The sequence below is a fragment of the Gymnoscopelus microlampas genome (genome assembly GCF_963454915.1).
Source record: "Gymnoscopelus microlampas genome assembly, chromosome: 9".
Taxonomy (NCBI): domain Eukaryota; kingdom Metazoa; phylum Chordata; class Actinopteri; order Myctophiformes; family Myctophidae; genus Gymnoscopelus; species Gymnoscopelus microlampas.
In genome coordinates, this window is record NC_139946.1 from 19,777,924 (window position 1) to 19,799,067 (window position 21,144).

General features: G+C 41.3%; 1 protein-coding gene across 1 annotated transcript; it reads right to left on the reverse strand.

Annotated features, from left to right (window-relative positions):
* Window positions 1-859: 859 nt before the first annotated feature.
* Window positions 860-20,992, reverse strand: LOC311051439 (uncharacterized protein; the record flags this gene model as incomplete). The annotated part of the gene is made up of 10 exons (XM_084066004.1): window positions 20,901-20,992; window positions 17,622-17,681; window positions 17,248-17,517; window positions 14,510-14,770; window positions 8,247-8,426; window positions 8,086-8,101; window positions 7,883-7,980; window positions 7,746-7,796; window positions 5,965-5,969; window positions 860-904 (listed from the first exon to the last, which is right to left on the reverse strand). The coding sequence occupies exons 1-10, from the start codon at window positions 20,929-20,931 to the stop codon at window positions 860-862; spliced, it is 1,017 nt and encodes a 338-aa protein (XP_083922130.1). The 5' UTR covers window positions 20,932-20,992.
* Between the last annotated feature and the right edge of the window lie 152 nt (window positions 20,993-21,144).

Consider the following 21,144-nt stretch of genomic DNA (forward strand, 5'->3'; position numbering starts at 1 on the left):
TTCGGGTTTACTGTTTAATGTCGGAGCACTGCGCTGTCGGAGGAATGCGCTGTCGGACTAACGTATTGCACCCGATGCTGAGTGCCAAGCACTCAGCATCAACCAATGCCATGGTAACTAAAGTAGGATTGCTTCAATTTTCTTTCGTGAAACCGAGTCATGGATAAACATATCCAGGTTTACTGGCTAAATTAATCTGCCGAGATAACTCAGCTTTCGTGAAACTGATTCATGGCTGATCCTGGATAATTTAAGCCAGGATAGCTGATTAAACCCGGTTTATCCCTAATCCAGGTTTCGTGAAACAGGCCGGCCACCTCCAATCATACATTTGAATGCATTGCAAAAGACAAAAATGGAAAATGACTTCGTAAATTGACTGATATCAAAATGCTCTAATATCGGAGCAGATTCTAGCATATTTACAGATTCACCCAAATATGACATTTGTAGGTCTATGTTGCCATTGGCAGGTTTATACATTTTTCTCTATTAAAACTTTAAATATAAGACACTTTAATGTTAGTAAATAAAGTAGATAGGCCTATAGCTACAGTACCTGGGTAGAGGAGACAAATGTTAATCTTGCCACATTAATTGACAAGCACACGAGTGCATGGGGCCAGTCTCCAAGCAGACACATGGCCCAACTAACTCCACACTTTCCACAAAAAATCCTCAATATTCTGCCTGTAACACCAGCTGCTTCCCATACCGTTACTGTACTTGCACGCTGTACAATTAATTTGCAACGCATTATGTCCCAATAACTATGCGAATCACTTCCGCGGGTAGTGCAACGTCAAAATAGTCACGTCTTTTGGACAACAGATCTACAAGCTAACAACGCCTCGCGCGTCTACGTGTTGTTGCCTTGCAGATCTACTGCAAGTAGCCCCTCCCCCTGCAGAGCACACAGCACAGAGAACGACACAGGGAGATGGAGAGAGGGAGGAGGGAGAGAAAGGCAAGACAACACGAAACGTATCGGTCAGTCGCGAGTGAGGGAGAGAAAGACAGACACAGACAGGCAGAGAGGGGGAGAGAGACAGAGAGACACGACACAAAACTTTACTACACAAAACTTTGCGCGCAGCCATGGGACCACGCAAAAAAAAAACATGCTGGCCAAACGCACACACAAAGCCACGCAACATCGCGTGGCTCGAGCAGCTGCAGCAGCAGCAAGAAAACAAGCGTACACGCCGCGCGGTTACATGTCGCCTTTCCGACATGTCGCCTTTCCGACGTTAACTAACCCTATACCTAACCCTAACCGCACGCGGAAGCCACTAGTCGGAGTAGTGAGATGTCGGAATGCAGACATTACCCCACGCCGCGCGCCAGTGTGAGAGAGACAGAGAGGGATGGAGAGACACAGAGTGTGTGTGTGTGTGGCAGATGGAGAGAGAGAGAGGGACGCAACGAAACGTTTCTCTCTATCACAGGGCTTTTTTATACCACGACCCCATATTATGAGGGATTTATTTTGGCCCCCCCCGCGATCTAGATTTAACTCCGTGAAGGTAGAGATGAACCAAATGGACCCTAGCCGTGGTCCATGTATTCGTACCATTCGTACGCTCATATTGAACATAAGTCCTGAGTACATCGTTTATGAACAGCTAAAATGTGTGCCTCACTCAGCCTGTGAGCTGTTTGTGTATGAGAAGTCAAGTGGCCGGTCCTGTCTTAAACTCACACAGTTCTCCTTGCCTTCTGCCATTCACTGTGTTAATCAGCAAAATAGGTACAGCTGGTCAGATTTATATAACAACTCTGCCTGACTAGGCTAGGGTGTACTCAATGAACACTAATTGCGTTCATCACAGTCCCCTTCAAGTTGGTCGAAACTCTTTTTCTTATTTTTTTTTTCTTTTATAAAAAAAAACTTTTTGGGTTGCCATTGAGAGGGGGGAGGGGGAGAGAGAGGGACAGAGAGACAGACAGAAACAAGCGTGCACGCCACTGTTGCCATGTATGCTGATTATAAGCAGTGTTGCCATGTCCGCTGACTATAAGTAACTTTGGCCTACTTTTACTGTGAGGTAATCTCTCAAGAAAAGATTCTGCTCTGCGTTTGAATCTGTCGGGGGGGTTCGTCATATCACATACGCACTGGCCTACAAGTGGGCGTGCCCATCAAATGTAGTGGCCGGGATTTACGTGTCCGTCGATCCTTAATTCCCCACTCGAAACAAACCGAAACTAATTTAACAATAGCGTCCGCGGAGCAGACAAAACCACGGAAAGATATTCACATTTTAACTTGCTCTTTCATCATAGAAACAAGTGGGTTTATAACCAAAACGATCCATGTTCTCTGGGAGAAGTGGTGTTAGTGTTCCGTGGAGAAATATTGTTAGTGGGAATGAAAACATAGACCACCGGAAGTGAAAGGCTGAAGGCAGACCAAAACCCTGGTTTCCTTGCGCACGTGTCCTCCCAGAGCTAAGTAAAATTGTAAAAAACAGCAGAGGGCGCTGTTTTTCCTTTTTTATTTGGCGATGGGTTCCCAGATTGACTGTGAGGTGGCTGTGAAGTGGATCTGCACTGCAAAGTGGCCGACACACACACTTCACAATTGCAAACACCTCCTAAATATGGACGCCCATTCATTCACAACAAACAATATATTGCCCATTTTCGCTAATATGCGAGTATATATACTGTATATATATGTACATATATATGAGAGAGAGAGAGAGAGAAAAGTACAAATGCCTCAAAAAGTGCGGTAGTTGAGAGAGAGATCCAGTGAAGCGTTATTATGAATCCCACGCCAGGTCTTGGCAAACCCGCTGTGATTGGTCAGTTGTCGCTGTGGTTGACAGTTCTCGTTTTTGCAACTATGCCTATACCTAACCTTAACCCTAACCCTAACCTCAGTAAAACTATGCCTAAACCTAACCCTAACCTCAGTAAGACTATGCCTGAACCTAACCCTAACTCTAAAGGTTGTTACACACCGGGGCGATTTTTTCGTGCGAATAATGCGTTTTTTTTTTAAACCTTATAAAGTCAATGGCTCCGTACATGGAGCGAAAAAGCGAAAAAGCGAAGCGAAAAAGCGTCTTTTAATTATTCGGAACGAGTCCGAATTTTGCGTATATTCGCTATTTTCGCCGGTGTCGCCCGGTGTGTAAGGACCTTAACCCTAACCTCAGTAAAACTATGCCTGCCAGGGAGCCAATCAGACAGGTAAGGCGGGTCTAAATCCTGGAGCGTTGGTGGGATCCATAATCAGGCTCCAGTGAAGTACAGATCCGAGTGAAAACGAACGGCGGCCATTAAAACTCTCCGCTGTTTTGTCCACTGTTTTAAAACTTCAAGTGAAGGGGAGTGATAGTCATGTATCCGTATAAAGCAACCTATTTTCGGCATGGCCCTTTCAAAAGTCCCCTTGCGTCACGTTGCTCTGTGGTGGTGGTGGTGGAACGAACTGCTGAATGGGTTGTCAGTCAACGGTACTACTACCGCCCAGCTCCCGCCCACAGCCAAAAATCTAATGCCAAATTCACTACTGAAATACTACAAATGAGATTTTCCGGAGCGGGGTTTATCCCCTCATGAATGCACGTGCCTCTGTGTGCGTGCTCATACTTCATTCCACCCTCCACTTGGGTCACCCCAGTCAAAAAAAGGTGGACACACCACCCCCGTACCGTTTTCTGTATATACTGTATACCTTGTATATTGATGATGAATTGCATTGTATGTCTTGTATGTTTCTTGCATATCTTGCATTGAATGCATTTTTTTGTTACTATTTTACGCATTGCTTGCATAATTGTGCTTGCTGCACTGTTTGCAAATTGTTATGTATTCAATCAATCAAGACTATTCATGATATGGTTATACTGTAGATTCTTGTTTTGATATGATTTTGTACCGTAGTAAATTGACACTTTGACTGCCTCTGTGTGTCTGTCTGTGTTATTTGATGGAAATGTTTACATCGATTTGTCAATTATTTAATGTTTTGTACTAGTAGCCACTATGTCTGGTTTACTGGTTGGCAAAACTAGCAACTACTGTATTTGCTTGGCTAACAGCTAATGTGGCATGGCTAACCCTCCTGGACAGATAGTATACATATGATGTTCTGTTCAGTTCCCCATGGTTCCCATGGTTACCGTTTTCCACCTCTGAATCTGGCAACAAATCTGCCAATAAATCCAGGATATTTATTTCCTGATTTTACCAGCTTGTGTGAAGTGCAAGCTGGTTTATATTCAGTTGATGCACGAGTACTGACTTTTTCATCACTTTCTCGTTACAAACTTATCATTGGCTATTCTTTAAGCCAATGGGGAGCCCGCAATGCCTTCCCATACCCTGAACGGCTGTGTCGCGTCATCACTGCACTGAGTGAGTGAATCAGTCGGCGCAACACGTTTACCCGTTCACCTGCAGCAATGTTGTTTTATTTCTGTAAAGCCGAAGTCAGAGAATTCTTTATGAATGCAGAATGTTATTTAATTATGAAAACAAAGTTATTACAAACAATTGTTTGAGTGAATGATAGATATAGCGTAGGTAGGTCCTTATATTGTCAGTTATTAATATTAGATTATTACCTCTGCCCAGGTGCAAACATTTTCCTAATGATCTTTTCCCATTCATTACATGATACTCAGTCACTAAAGTCACCTTTACTAGTTTGGTTCCATACCATTCATACAATTTCCAACATACAAGACGACTACACATAAAGAACTAAAAACCAACATGGGTATATGGAACCTGCTACATATAAAATAATAAACGGTTAGTCCAACTGATTTTCATCTAGCTCTTTATTGAGAACTTGACAGGATGCTACTAATATAAACACAAATCTATCAGGGTGCTCGTTTCTAAGTATATATTTTTTGTTGTTTCAACATGCAAATTAAAACTCAATCGTAAAGAAAAGTCAACTGAATACAAAATCAAAGCAAACAAAAAAGATGAAAAAAGTAAACGTAAACATATTAAAGAAGGAGTGAGATGAAGATTAACTGTGCGTGCGTGCGTGCGTGCGTGCGTGAGTGCGTGCGGGTGCATTTCTCCTTTCCGACATGTCGCCTTTCCGACGTTGACGAACCCTATACCTAACCCTAACCCTAACCTTAACCGCACGCGGAAGCCACTAGTCGGAGTGGTGAGATGTCGGAATGGAGTGAACACCAGTGCGTGCGTGCACGTATATATATGTACACCCTGAATGTAACAAAATATACTCTTCATACGTACAGTATATCAAATGGCCATTATGTTTTTTTTATATCCCCTCATGAATGCACCAAAATTACTCTTATAAAAAATATGTATATAACACATATCAAAATATATCCTCATGTGAGCCAAAACGATTTCACTGACACCCATTTCACCACAAATGCTACAAATGTCACCGTTTGTTGCACAAACATGATTTTAATGCCAAATGCTCTCGTGAATCGTGTGACTGACCTTCAAACTGATTAATTAAACTGAATGGTCTGTGTGGTTATTTCAAACGCAGATCAAACAACATCTTATTTGTCTTTGATAAGCTTAACTGGAAACTGCTGATAAAAACAACTTATTGACACAAGGAATTAACAGTCACACTTTTGTGGATTACAGTCAAATTGCAATGATAATCACATTCACAATCACCTAATTCAGACGTGTTGCCCTGAAAACTTTGCAATGGGGCACTTGGACACTATACACAGCATCTGCATCATACGCTCTAGCCTTTGATTGCCCTTCAATAAAACCATATTTGATAAAACATTATCAACCCACATGTTGCTGATTACAGAGAACGTTATATTATTTTAATCCGTTTTTTATTTCCATGCAGCGCAATGGATTATTAAAACTGAAGTTTGTATTTTGCAGCGAATGGCATCGCGCTGCACCAATCCTTGTCTTCTTTGAATAGACTATCATCTTATGTAAACACAATTGACACAAGGAATTGACACTCACTTCTGCTGATTATAGGAAAATTTGAATCACAGAGATTAGTGGAGAATTAGGTGCCTTGTGCGTAATTAACGGGTAGCGGGTTGTGCCAAGGGATAGCGCAGTTCGGGAGATAGGGCCCACTCAGTCAGAATAATCTGGCATTATCTACTGCGGTAATGCAGTAGAATATTAACAGTAGAATATACAGATGCGATGATACAGAGGGCCCTATTTTTTGCATTGCGCTATCCCTTGGCACTACCCGCTACCCATTAATTACGCACAAGGCAGCTGGCGCTGTCCCCAAACGGTATCTAACGGCCGTGCTACCCGCTATACATTATGCCAACACCGTTATTTATGCCTGGAGGTGTGGCCATGGGCGTGTTGTTGCGCTATCCCTAAAATTGCTATCTTGCCCACATTTGTTTGGGAAAGCGCATAGCGGATTCTAAAACCACCCGCTATGGCAAATCTGTTTGGTAGAGCGCGCCTGTAATGGACCTGTTGGGAGTCAGGCCAGGTGCAGCTTCAGAGGTCTCCCTCATTCCTAATTCTCAACGAAATCTCTGTGATTAAAATGTTCCTACCATCAATAGAAGTGAAGTGTTAATTCCTTGTGTCAATTGTATTTATATAAGATGATGGTCTATTCAAAGACGACAAGGATTTGTGCTTCGCGGTGCCATTCGCTCCAAAATACACACTTCAGTTTTATTAATCCATTGCGCAGGAAATAAAGAACGGATTACAATAATATAACATTCTCTATAATCAGTAACATGTGGGTGATAATTATGTCTATCAAATATGGTTTTATTGAAAGGCAATCAAAGGCTAGAGCGTATGATGCAAACGTCGGCTATAGTGTCCAAGTGCCTCGTGCGGCAGTTATTGTGTAACACTGCGTGGCGGCACTTGAATTAAGAGATTGTGAATGTGATTGTCAACAATTGTACTGTAATCCACAAAAGTGTGACTGTTAATTCCTTGTGTCAATAAGTTGTGTTTTTATCAGCAGTTGCCAGTTAAGCTTATCAAAGACAAATAAAATATTGTTTTAGCTGCATTTGCTATAACCACACAGACCATTCAGTTTAATAATGCAGAACACAAGCAATTGCTGTAATTCAAAGTTCTCTATAACCAGCAATTTGTGAGTGATAATTCTGTGTATCAAATATAAATTTATTCCAAGGCAACGTCGGACTGCCTCTTCGCTCAGGGAGGAGAGCGTAAGATTGCACTGGGATAAAGGCTTGCGCAGCCTGGTCTTAAAGGCAATGGCATCTGGCACGGTGATTGGTTTTATTAATGTAACGGCCAAACCACACCTATGCATGTAACGGGTAGCGCAGGTGTTTTAGGGATAAGGCTGGTGTCGCTATACCCACAAATAGTGAGTATAGCGACTTGGGTGCAAAATAGGGCCCTGAATTAATTCCACATCCATTATTATTTATCTTACATAGACTCATTCCTGTTTCCTGACTTTTGAATAAACTGGATCAACTGCACGTGTAGGTCTTGATGATTCTGTGTGTGAAACATGAGTTGAAAGACAATTAGCAGCTTTGCGGAATGTGGGAAATATAAAAAAATATATAATATTAAACAACAGTTTAATGCATATGTTGGTATATTCATCTCTCAGTTTTGTTGTTCACTGAGTTCAATTCCCATTCCATCTTAACAATTCACATAGATATCTGTTTACTGTCAATTTACTCAGCAACCGGCTTGTCCTCAAAAATAACTCTGGACAACATATGACATGAGAACATTTAAACAGTGTACTGTACCATTTGCAAAGTGATCAGATCGAGTCATTACTTCATAGATGCCTGTGGTGTCTGTATGTAAACAAATAAACATTAAAGTGGAGGAAAAAATATTTTATTTTAAAGATAAATTTCAATTGTTCTTATGTTCAACTGACCTTGCTGCTGTAGAGAGGAGACAAGAACAGGAACCCCACTTTGATTGTTCCTCTGGTATGCTGCCGAGTCCTGATTGATTCTGTGAGACTGAATGGATCTGTAATCAAAAGAAATAGGCTACTTAAAAGAAATGAAGTACAACACCAGATGGAATTGACTGCTGTCATGTAGATGAATAGACCGAGATAACTACTGTACTTACCTGACACAACATGGATCTGTAAATAAAAGAAAAAAGGCCACATTCAGTAAGTAGCAGGTCATTCTTCAATCCCTCATAATTCCTATGCGATAATACTACTATTATATGTGAGTTTCCTCAGTGATTGTAATGTAGGTGTAATCCTTCATAGTAGTACTCACTTTTAGATGTTCTGTATCGACAAAGCAGGACCAGAAGGATGGTCAGAATCACAACAACAAGTCCCACAATCAGACCCACATGTAGAAAACTCAGACCCACTACAGATGGAGAGCTGGGAGGTGGAGAGCTGGGAGGTGGAAAGCTGGGAGGTGGAAAGCTGGGATCAACAGATCCAGACACTGCCAGCAAAGAGAGGTTATTATAAAAGAATTGGCTCAATTACACTACTGTTGTAGAATAGTAACTGTTTAACTGTTAAAAGATGCAAGACCTCAAACACATTGATTATAATTTCATAAACAAGAGGAAAATGTATTGTTAGCACAATTACTTTCCATCTTAAGTTTTCAACCCAATATGGAAGAAAAAGGGAGAAGGGAGAGGGAGTCCCGCACACTGTCTTCACTTATAAAGAGGCTTTTATTTAGGATGCAACGTTTCGGCCGCTTGGACCTTCATCAGGCATAAAGAAGCAAGTGGCACGTGTGACGAGGTCGAAGCGGAGGGTTTCTTAATTTTTCCAATTTCTTTTATTGATGCTTAATGTATGAATATTTCCCACTTAACCCCCATCATCTTAACTATTTTCTGTACAATGTTTTGCACTGCATGTTATATGTTCAATGATTGTCTTGTGTTTTGACCTGAATCACATCCCACTGCCCCTGATGAATGAACAATTGCAGCCGTGTAATGACCGAGCCCGAAGAGCAACCAGTGAGAGCGGAGCTGGGCGGAGCCTCCGTGCTATAAGAGTGAGCGCGGGCTCATTTGGGGAGAGACAGGGGAAGAGAGAACACACACAGAGGAGGTGTGCAGGGGCCAGGTGTGAATGAACCACCGGAGCCAGTCGTGTATGAGCCAGCCAGGTGAAGGAAGGAGCCACCGGAGCTAGAGTGTGTACACTGTAGGAACAGCAGAAGGCTTGTGCCAGCCAAGTGTGACGGATCCACTGGAGCAGCACAGCTGAGAGACGCAGAGCCCAAGAGAGAGCAGAGTGACACTAGGGAGAAGGACAGCAGCAGGAGAGGTTGGGTACAGAGACACGGAGCAGAGTGAATGAATACGTGAGCGTAGACACACCAGCCACCTGGGAGTTTGGAAGCCGAGGTGTGCCTACCTACGAGGAAAAGGAGTGAGGAAGCAATCGAACCGAAGGGGAGGAAGAGAGCGAGACTAGACCATAAAAGAGATGACCATATGAGACGAGTGAGACCAGACCATAAAAGGAGCGCTGAGACGGAAAAGTGGCGATAAACGTTGCAGGCGCAACTAAGTCAGCGCCAGGTGTCAAAACCTGGCTGGCGAGTGAGTATTCGAACAACGCAACGTTTTTATCCTTGTACAACCACTGACTGAAAGCGATGCTGTATGGTGTAAATGCACAGTAAACTGGTCCAAGTTTCCATTACTTTCAGGCGGAGAGAAGAAGAAAAGAAGACAAAGACGACTGGCCTAAAATCCCTTCCCTTACCCCCATATATGGACATGCAGAGTTTCCCCTGAACCAAACCCGTGTTGAGTATCCAAAAGCACTTTATTGGCACCGCACTTTACTTTTGAAGTAGTTGTTGCATAGAACCCCTGGTGACCCAGCCTGCACATTTTGCACAACTTTACAATTCATTTTATAGTTGTGTAGATTGTTGTTTTGTGTTTAGATAGGTTTTATTAGTATAGTTGTTTATTTTGATTGTTTTTATGGCGCAGATGCCACCTGTTTAGGGCTAATAAATGATTTACTTACCTTTGATCCATTGTATCCGTGTCCAGTTCCTCAAGGGATTTCTAAGTGTGTATTCTCAAAACCAAAGTATTGAACTTACCAGTAACTCGAACCTGTGAAGCCTGTGAAAGAAGTAAAGTGTATTCAAAAGGGGACTTTCCCTCTATAACAAAAGTGGCGTAGTCGACAAACAACCAAATTCAGATTGGACTCACAATAATTACGCACCCAGCACTTTATTGTGTATTTATATTTTATTGTTGTGAGTTTGATTCGAATTATTTATTAAAGAGAAGAGTGCAATAGCGCAAGCTAATTGCAAGTCAAATGTGATACAATTACGGCCTTGTTCACACACGCATCCAGTACATGATCTCTCAGAGAGGTGCGGGCCAATCAAAGCCACACACCAATCTGTTACCATGGAGCAGGGGGTGGCCTATATGGGTGAGTGGAGCTGGTACTTTCCCACAGTAAAAAGAAGTATTCTTACAGAACAAGAGAAAATATTAGCTACAAAAATACAATCAAATAAGTCAGTAGAAAGGTATTACAATCACAAAAAACGTATAATACTGTTGATCAGGACATTTTTTCCTTTTTTGTTCTGATCAACAGTATTATAAGCATGCTGTTTTGTGTGTGATGTCCTACTGGTGTATTTGGAGTTTAGACCCTTACACCTGTAATTTACTAGGTCTGACCCCGAATACATTTATTGGATATTATGCCCTCCTGGGACACAGCCTTTTGTGCTTGTATACTTTACTGTATATTTTGCACTTTTAAGAAAAACAGAGCCAGATACAGTCAAATAAATATGAGCGTTTGTGCGTCTTACTTGTATATCTTAGTAGACTCTACAGGTGTTTTATTTTTGTGATTGTAATACCTTTCTACTGACTTATTTGATTGTATTTTTGTAGCAATGTTTTCTCATGTTCTGTAAGAATACTTCTTTTTACTGTGGAAAAGTACCAGCTCCACTCACCTTTATGGGCCACCCATAGACTGTATAAATGAGATGGACAAAGCCACTCCCCTACTTTCTACAGACCGAAAATGAAGCCGATTGTTCCAAGACTGTAGGTCCGCCATCTTTCAATATCGCGTCATAAATAATCTTGCACTCGATCCCCCAACGGAACCTGAATGAGTCTGTAACCTGCATATATGGAAGTATCCAATCTGATATATGATGAACCCTTGGTGTGAACCTGCTTATCACCTCACTGACATGTACAATTGCTTTCAATGACCTGTGCCTAACTCGAAGTAGCGTTTATAGACCATGGACTGTTTTCTATATACATACATGTTTTTGGAGATTTTACGTTGTGTATTTGTTTTGTTGTCTGTTGTTTTCTTTTGTGAGTGTTGTCTGTTTTTTTGTTTTGTTTTGATGTTGTTTATATCTTACTCAACTTATCCTTTTTCTTACTGATATTAGTCTATCCTGTTAATTACTTTCTTCACTGTTTGGAGATACTCTGTTTATTTGCTTATTTGCGTCAGTAGATGTCTGTACTACCTATGAGTATGTAAAAGAACAAAAACGAATAAACAAAACGTTTAAAAAATAATAATATCGCGTCATATCCTGCAGAATGAGACCAGACCATTATTGGTTGGGTAGCTTGTCAATCAAGAGCGGGGGCGGGGAATGAATGCTATTGGTTGTGTAGCTTGTCAATCAAATTATCCCGCCCCTCCTAGAGAATAGCCTACTTTATCGTCAAATTTAAAATAAATTGGACCATAATTTAGCAAAACGCATATCATGATGATTGAAAGGAGACTTTAAACTAGCGACTGGAAGCATATATAATTTATGACAATTTTTATTACGGTAAGAAAATCTAGTCTAAAGTTTGTCAAAAAACCCATTCACTTGCGTTAAAATAAATTCTTTCTGACACCGCAGGTCGGCACAGGGTAAAACAGCGCCACTCTGGCCATTCATAAGCTTCTGTGTTGGGCTCATCGTAAATATCCAAGACTTGCCCCTTGGGGCCACCTCCTGCTCCATGGTAACAGATTGGTGTGGGCTTTGATTGGCCCGCACCTCTCTGAGAGATGAGAGATACTGGCTGTGAGCCACTTCCTTCTTTATGCCTGATGAAGGTCCAAGCGGCCGAAACGTTGCATCCTAAATAAAAAAACTCTTTATAAGTGAAGACAGTGTGCGGGACTCCCTCTCCCTTCTCCCTTTTTCTTCCATATTCAGCATCTATACTCCGACGCACCTGTCCGTTTGTAGGTGTGCAAAAGGACTTTTCCTAAAAGTTTTCAACCCAACCCGAATCCAGAAGCAGCCCCCTCCCCTACACCCCACTACACCATGACCACAACACTGAGAAAAAAATAAATAAAAACTAATATGCCTCATTCACCAATATCTTTCAGAAAAGTCTATCAGATTCATGACATTCAACAATGATGTTGTTCAATGATTAATCCCATATTATCCCCATAAAAGGCATGACTGCATGACTAATACACACACGAAAAGTTGAGAGAAATTAGTCAACAATGCCTAAAGTCTACAGAGAACATAAAAACATCAATCAATCATCATCTCTCAAGTGGATGTTCTTCAGGAAGTTATTATTATTATTTGTTTCATTCATTTATGATTGAATTGGGGCAGTGCACACAACATATCAGCACTATATATCCGTGGCGTGTACTGTAAATGTGCCAAAATTAGTAAAATTGATACATTTAATACAGCGTCAGTAGTGGATATGGGCATGGAATTATCAGAAAATGGCCAAACCTGTACTAAATTCCTTACCAAGAAATGTATTCACAATGTGTTTGTAAAGGTTTCTAGTAACACATAAAAAAAATGAAATAAATTCAACTCCCCTAGGGGAACCCATGACAGCTGCTGAAAGTTGGGGTACCTTATGCAGGAAAAATCTAAACTGTTTAATTCTAAAAGTAGCCTGTGAGGGGCCAAACTAGTTTTTTTCCCCCTCATGTTTCTGAATCCATTGGATCAAAATCACTAGATCATTCTGGGTGCATGTAAATAAAAAAGTAGCTGTGCTGGAGTGTAGCGGGGCTGGGGGGCCCTCAGACAGGCAGAGGTGCGTGTGGGTGTGGAGGTAAGATGGGGGACTGCATACAATGAATAAGCATTAAACATTAACATTGAACAAGCATACATTTCTACCCTGTTCATTTGATATCTGAGAGAATGTAAACTCTGCTGCTGGATTCTTTTTCAAAGTTCACACACACAGAACATGGAAATAACGATCTGTCAGTCATTGTTTACATAGAGTTCTCTCTGAAATGCTTGTTAAAATGATTCAATTACATATTCATTTGCATCTACATTAAATATATATCCAACAGATTTGAAATGTTTTGCATAATTATTTGCAAAAATATGGGCTTCTTTCCCTGCAGTTGTACCCATGTTATAAGTTTACGAAAAGCTCAGTTTGCAAAACATTCACGTCCCCTTTGGTCTGAAGTCTGCATCTGTGCTCCTTCGAAGGAGTCGTTGAAAGGCTAGATGCACCCTACCCCTTGCAAGCTACCACCCAATCTCCCTACTCAGCGTTCCCTTAAAAATCTTGGAACTCCTAATACTACAACGTATTTCTCCAGGAGTAGAGGGTATTCTCTGTGTGGATCAGGCAGGTTTTTGCAAGGACCGCAGCAGGGGAGAACAAGTACTGGCCCTTACCACCTTCATCGAAAATGGTTTCGAGAGCAGACTAAAGACAGGGACTGTGTTCCTCGACCTCACAGCCGCCTGTGATACTGTCTGGCACAAAGGCCTCCTACTGAAACTCACAAAGGCGCTCCCTGCCTGGGCAACAGCAATCATACAAACTCTGCTGACCAACCGGAGGTTCAGAGTTCACCTAGGACAGGACACGAGCGCATGGAGAACACAGACAAATGGTCTCCCTCAAGGCTCAGTTCTAACTCCAACCCTGTTCAACCTCTAAACAAACAACCTACCCACCACCAAATCCCGCAAATTCATCTATGCAGATGACATTTGTCTAGCATTCCAAGCACTAACCTTTGACCCACTGGAACAGCTGCTCCCTGAAGACCTTGCTAAACTGGACCAATTCTGCAAAACCTGGCGCCTAAAACCAAGCCCAGCTAAAACTGTCTCCAGTGTATCTCCACAATGGAAAAGCTGCCAGAGAACTAAACATCCACCTGAGTGGACTCAAACTGAAGCATGCCCCTAATCCTACCTACCTTGGAGTGACCCTTGACAGGACCCTATCCTTCAAGGAACATCTAAAAGGGACGGCAGCTAAGGTGATTCGCTAAATAAATAAAACCCCTTGCTGCACTAAAGGAACGGGAAACCCTACCCTATGCATGAACGCACAAAACGGAGCGGTAGGGCCTAGGGGAGCTTGCACCCCTAGTTTGCATTTATTGGTCAACTGCCGTATCAGCCCTAGGGGTTATACAGCAGCTGATCAATCAGCACAACCTCTCAATCCTTTTATAACTCTTCATATAAAGTCACGGTATGTACAACTATCTCACCTCTCACACCCATCCAGCTCTTTGGTGACTGTCCAAGGTCAGAGATGTCACACTTGTAGAATCCTTCATCAGACTTGGAAACACGGTGGATGGTCATCTGTCCTGTAGACCCAGTCCTGATGAGGGATCCATCTTTATAGAAACCAGCTGGGAGCTCAGAGGATGGTTTACCAGTTTTCTTGTACCAGCAGTGCAGAGTAACATCACTTCCTTCCGTCACAGGAAGTACAGGGCTCCCCAGGATCACAGCTGGATCTGAATCTGCTCAGAATAGAGGAACATTAGACTGAGGTTACATCACTCTGAACAATACTATTCTAACATGATGAGGTTATAACATGAAAGACGCTTTAACTTGCAGCACTGCCACATAATATTGAATGAGGATTTATTTTAAAATGTAATTTAAAAGTGTATGACTCAAAGTAGTCCTTTAAACCAATTTTCATCCTTATGTGTAAGGTCCTATTCTCTCCTATGAGATGTGTTTTGTTTTTGTTTATGTTTTGGGGGGTTTAAAAGTCAATGTCTGACAAGATAACTGAATAAACAAGAATGACAAGTCATAATAAAGCCGCATGCGGCAGGCTTTTTTGGCTCCAATCTTGTCAACAACACAACATTACCATTTTGTGTAAACAATTCACAGCAGTGAAATAAGTAGGTCTTTCACTTATGGCTCCAGAAGCATATTTACTGATATCCAGTATTTAGCTTATGTAGATTATCATTCAACTAAAATGTAACACTTTTTTGTCTCACAAGCCAAAGTCCTCTCCTACTATACATTGTATTACTACTACTCCTTGGAAGTGAAAAACTCAGAATACATAACGCAGTGGTGGAAAGTAACCAAGTACATTTACTTAAGTACTGTACTTAAGTACAATTTTGAGGTATTTGTACTTCACTTGAGTATTTCTAATTTCCAATACTTTAACTCCAACTCCACTACATCTCAGAGGCAAATATTGTACTTTTACTCCACTACAATTATTTGAGAACTTTAGTGACTAGTTACTTTGCAGATATAAATTATAATATTATAAAACCTACATTAACCACTTTAGCCCTATTTTATACATAGGTAATTTGAAAATAGCCGATCTACAAGCTCACAACTCGCCGCGATGCGACGCGTTGTGAGCTTGTAGATCTGCTATTTTCAAACACAAGTACTTTTGGTACTTTACATTTGATTGATTGATTGATTGATGTACTTTATTTAGTAAGACATGAGAACAGTACATGACAGTACATAACAGTACATGGAAGTACAAATTTTGATTCCAATACTTTTGTAGGCCTACTTTTATTCAAGTCAATTTTGAATTTGGGATTTTTACTTGTAACAGAGTACTTCTACATTGCAGTATTGATACTTTTATTAAGTACAACATTTGAGTACTTTTTCCACCACTGTACATAAGTGACAAAGATACAGTTCATAGTCGCTTCTTTTGTTTTGGGCTTATTTTCATAGACAGGGTTGCTTATTTCTCTCACAAAACCTGGCAACACTGACCAGGAAGTCCTGTGCATCGTATTGTTTACATCAGATCACAGCATCCAACAGAAATCGTTTAATAATGATGGGAAAAATATAAGTTACACTTACAGAAACAAACATAGATAGGAGCAACACTACTACTACACTACTTGTGTTGCACCGAAAATAATGTTTTACCGCTACGCGCGACACGGCCGTTCGACAAACTTTAAATACTCGCAGCCGACGGAGGGACCTAACTCTATGAGAGGGACAGAGAGAGAGAGAGGGGGGGGGGGGGGGGGGGCGCGCTGCCCTCTCGCTCCCTGTAGAGAGAGGCAGCCACTCTGGAGAGGAGGAGACAAGTCCCGCGGGTGCTCTGGGATTAATATTAATATTTAAATTATTTATTATGATAAAATTAAAAATTAAAAAATCGCGGCCTTTGCGATTAGCTAATCGCGTGGTTTCAAATCGCGATTTTGGTTTGAAAACGATTAATCGTTCAGCCTTAGACAACACCAACAAAGATTAGTAGTAGTAGACCTGTATGTATGATGATCAGTTATTATTCCAGACAGTGGTCTATCCAAGACGTTTTAACACGTTTAAGAGCAGGTCTCAACCAGCTCCTCATGCGACTCTCTCTCTCTCTGTGAGTAGCGTAGACTAACAGCGAGGGGCTGTGCTGCTGCTGCTGCCACACAACGCCGTTTAACCGAGTTATACTTCTCCAGTAGAACGGTGTCTAACCGAGTTATACTTCTCCACCAACGGTGTCTAACCGAGAGAGTCCATGCAGATCACAGCTGGCTGACAAATATTATATATTATCGGAGCTATTACCTAGTGCGTCCCATGGACGCAACGACGGTGTCATGAATGCATCCTTTCGCAATATGGTGCGTCAGCGACGCAGGACGCAGGCCTACGAGCATCTCTGAGTGGACATTACCGCGTTTGGCTAAAAACAGTTAGTAACATCCTACAAGCATACAAGCTAACTATTAGCCAAATTCGGCTAGCGCTCAGACGAATCCACTGAGAGAGGCGTGTCTAGTCCCATAGCTTGGGAGGACGAGGGCGCCCATTGGCTTAAACGACAGCCAATCACGCAAAAAAAGTGTTGCAAACATGTCGGACATGTGTCGGGTTAGAGTCAGACTGAATATAGAGCCGCTATGCTTTCAGCATGCGGCTAAAAATGTAAATAAGCAGCTGAACAAAGTAGTTGATTTGCTGAACGTACCAGTCACAGTCATATTCACAGTGTTACTCTTTACTCCATTTGAAGACTCACACCAGTAAATTCCCCTGTAAAAAGGTTGCATGAACGTGACATGACAACCTGTGGAGATCCTCTTCCCCCATTTACCACCAACACACTCTGAGGTGATGTTTTTGATGTCGGTCCTCTTCACTCTCCAGACAGTAGAGTTAGACTGTCTGTCCTCACAGCTCATAAAGACATTCTCATATCTAACGAACTGAGATCTATCAGGACTGAATCTGAGGGAGGCTGGAGGGCAGAGATGGAGAGGAAATGTGATTTCTTGGTAGATGGATTGTGAACAAAAATATATTTATTGTTAGAGTTCCCTGATTCCAGACAAACAGACTTACCTCTCATAACATCACTACTGTTCTGAACTTCTGCTGAGACAATTCTCATGGAATTAACCACTAGAGAGAGAGAAGGGAAGGAAGGGGGGGGGGGGGGGGAGGGACAGTGTTCAGAAATGTTTGCACATATGAAGAATTTGTCTCAGTAAGGTTAATGCATTACACTGAATAATGACACTATGGAAACATTTACTGTATAGATGATTTAAACATTTTCACAAACATAAAGATACAGCATGTTTATTTTATAGCATGTTTAATACACAAAAGCAATTAAAAGTGCTTCACATATGACATATAATACATATAGACATAAAAGGCTTTTGAATGTATAATAATAATGATAATCCTCATAAATTAGAATAGAATAGTGTTTGACATTATCATGCACACATTTCTGCATTTTAAGAAGAAATGCACAGAATACAATAAGGGCCATATTTTCGCTGGTGCTTTTTACCCATTATCCCTAAACTTCTTGGCATTTTTTACTATTTTTAAAAACATTTTCAAATAGTTCAACTAGCCGATCTACATCAACACGTTGTGAGCTTGTAGATTGGCTACTTAAACTATTTGAAAATGTTTTTAAAATGTTTTAAAAATGGCGAGGAAGTTTAGGATAATGGGTAAGGCACCGGCGAAAATAGGGCCCTAAGGTTTTTTTGCCACACTATTAGAGCTCTGCATGGGACTAAAACTCCAGGCCGAACCCAGCCCTGGCCCGTGGTGTTCGAGCCTGGCTCGGCCCCAACCCAAGAAGGTTCTGCAATATATTTCTTCTCAAAGTGGGGTCCAGGAAAAATCGTAAAGAACGTAAGAATCGCTAATTCTTATTAGCAACGATTCAAAATCGATTCACAATTTCCCCCCAAAACATTTTATTTTTATTTTTTTTGGCTGGGTTAAGGAGTTTTAAATGTAAGCTTACCATAATCACAGTAAACATTATCATGTCTTCAGTCATTTTCAATGGCTTTTTAAAAACTAACCAGTCACTTTCAGTTGAGCACAGCTGAGGTGTGTGTGTCACTGTCAGCTGACGCTTGTTAATGTTACTTGCATCAAGTAACATTGCTGTGTTTCTGCATCAAAAAGAACTACACCTAATCTAAGATTCAATCAAAGCCAAGACTTTTTACACAACCCTCTCTGGTATTATATCATCGCTGTCCAGTGGGAACCAGCTAACTCTGCTAATTTTCCTTTTTTTTTTCATAAATCAATGCTATTGAACACCTTTTACGTCCGTTTAAAGAATAAAAATTGAACCAATAAAAAGTATTAAACTCCATTGGATCCTCAAACTGTCCATCAAACCAACCAACTCTCCACTGCGCTGCTGCAGTCAGTGCCTCAGTGCACATGATAGAGAGGACAGAGCTAGTGCGGAGCACGCAGCAGATAAACAAACTAAACGGCAGTTTTTTTTCCCCCGTAGTCTGTTAAAACTATGCAGTGTACCTGTTTATCAAGCTTAACACTGACGCTAATGTTATGAAAACAAGTCATTCTATTTCTGAGTGTTTTCTGAGGAGATCAATGTGACAAGAAATTAGTTCATAGCATTTCTCTCGCTAGTTGTACTGAAACTCCAACTCTGTGAAACCCTCTTTGCAGAAGTTATTGTAATATTTAAAGTCCTGTTTATTATTGTAGGCCTATTATTGTCTATTGCTGGTTCGCCAATTGTAGTCTATTACAATAAGGAGAAAAAGTTGAAAGGTCCAGACCAATAATGTTCCTCAAGTCGATTTATTGGACAAAACAGAGTACAGAGCACAGGAGCACATGTCAGCCTTGCTGCTACATGGTGTGGCCGGAACAGAACAGAGCAAGAAGAAGGGCAAGGCAAGGAGGCAAGGGGCAAGAAGGGGAAGAAGGGGAAGAAGGGGAAGAAGGAACAGTGTGGGACGGTTTCTTTGTCCTCACAGTATATATAGGCAGACTTCACATGTGTGTGTATGTACTTGCATACACTGGATGTGCACGTCGCTAGGTGTGTGTGCTACATCTCTTGTTTGTGTGTGTGTGTGCCCATTGTGCAGAAGAACAACACCCCAAGACCCTAAAGGTCAGCTAAGGTCAGATGCCCTCTGGGAAGCCTCCTTTGAACTGGACATCTAGTGTTCTCTGGAATGTGCTGTAGACCACTCAATATCCAAACTTAAGTCCCTGTGTGTGTTCAGATTGGGCTCTATAAGTCCTTAAATGTGTATCAATTTACCACACTATATAATAAGTGTCATGAAGCATCAGGGCATTAATTCACACGTTGTGATGCATTGTGAGCTTGGAGATCCATTTGGAATTTAGCCCCATTTGGAATCTCTCTCTCTCTCCGCGCGATTGGAGCTATTGTCAGCTGTTCTGACCGACACAACTCCTAACTCCACTTGAGGTGGATTTCTGTTCGGACACAAGACTCCTAACTCCACTTGAGCTGGATTTGGGTAAAGTGGTGATAATATAATGACACATGCAAGTATCTGACAATATATAAAGTCACTATACCAACTTTGATGAGGCGGTATTGCTTTGTTTTGAAAATATATGTTTTTCTTCACTTCAAAAAATGTGTTTTGGAGTTAGCTGGTTGCTGCCGGACAGTAGAGATATAATGTTTTGTTTGAGCTGTTGGAAATAACTAGGCTACACTTGGTTGTTAAAGTCCAGATGAAAACAACATGAATGAAATAATTTAGATAAAACTGATTGGGAATATGTTTTTAATCAGAATCAATTTTTTAAAATCATTTTGAACAGTGGTGTGTTCTACCGTTTTACACTATATACGTAGTGTGACCTACAGAAAAAAATCGTAGCCTAGTGTAGCTCTCTACTAACTATTTCATCCATTGAAAACGTGCTAGCGTATCTCCACGACCACGTGCATGTCATGCAAGGAATAATTATCTTATCCCTCCGAAAAAACCTAGAACACACCACTGGTTTTGAATCTAATCGTGACCACAGGCATCGGAATCGAATTGAATCGAATTGTGAGATAGCAGAAGATTCACAGCCCTAGTTCCAAATCCCTTACCCCCATAACTCTGAGAGAGTCCTTGAAATAAAAAAGAAGTTTGAGAACCACTTGATTAGCCCAAGCCAAACATTTTATCCCCCAAAAATAAATATCCATTTAACTGTGTATGCATGTTTGTATTATAATGAGACTGCATTCACTGAACTGGAAAAGGAAACAGGTGTGCCCCCTTCTGAAAACTGGGACTACAGTTATGCACAGATCCTATTGTACTGTATGTTTGTACTCACAGACTAGAAGGTAGAGTGATGTTAGCTCCATCCTGTATTACTGCTCACTGACTGACAGACAGACAGACTGACTGACTGACTGACTGACAGACAGTTATGATTGAGTATGACACTCTTCCTACTGGTGTTGTGGTGGGGTAGAGGGGGCTGCACTGATACTGAAGGAGATGATGACAAGTGAAAAGCGACAGAGAATGCCCTCCCCGCGCCGAACCCCAATCTGCACTGTAAAATCAATCCTCAG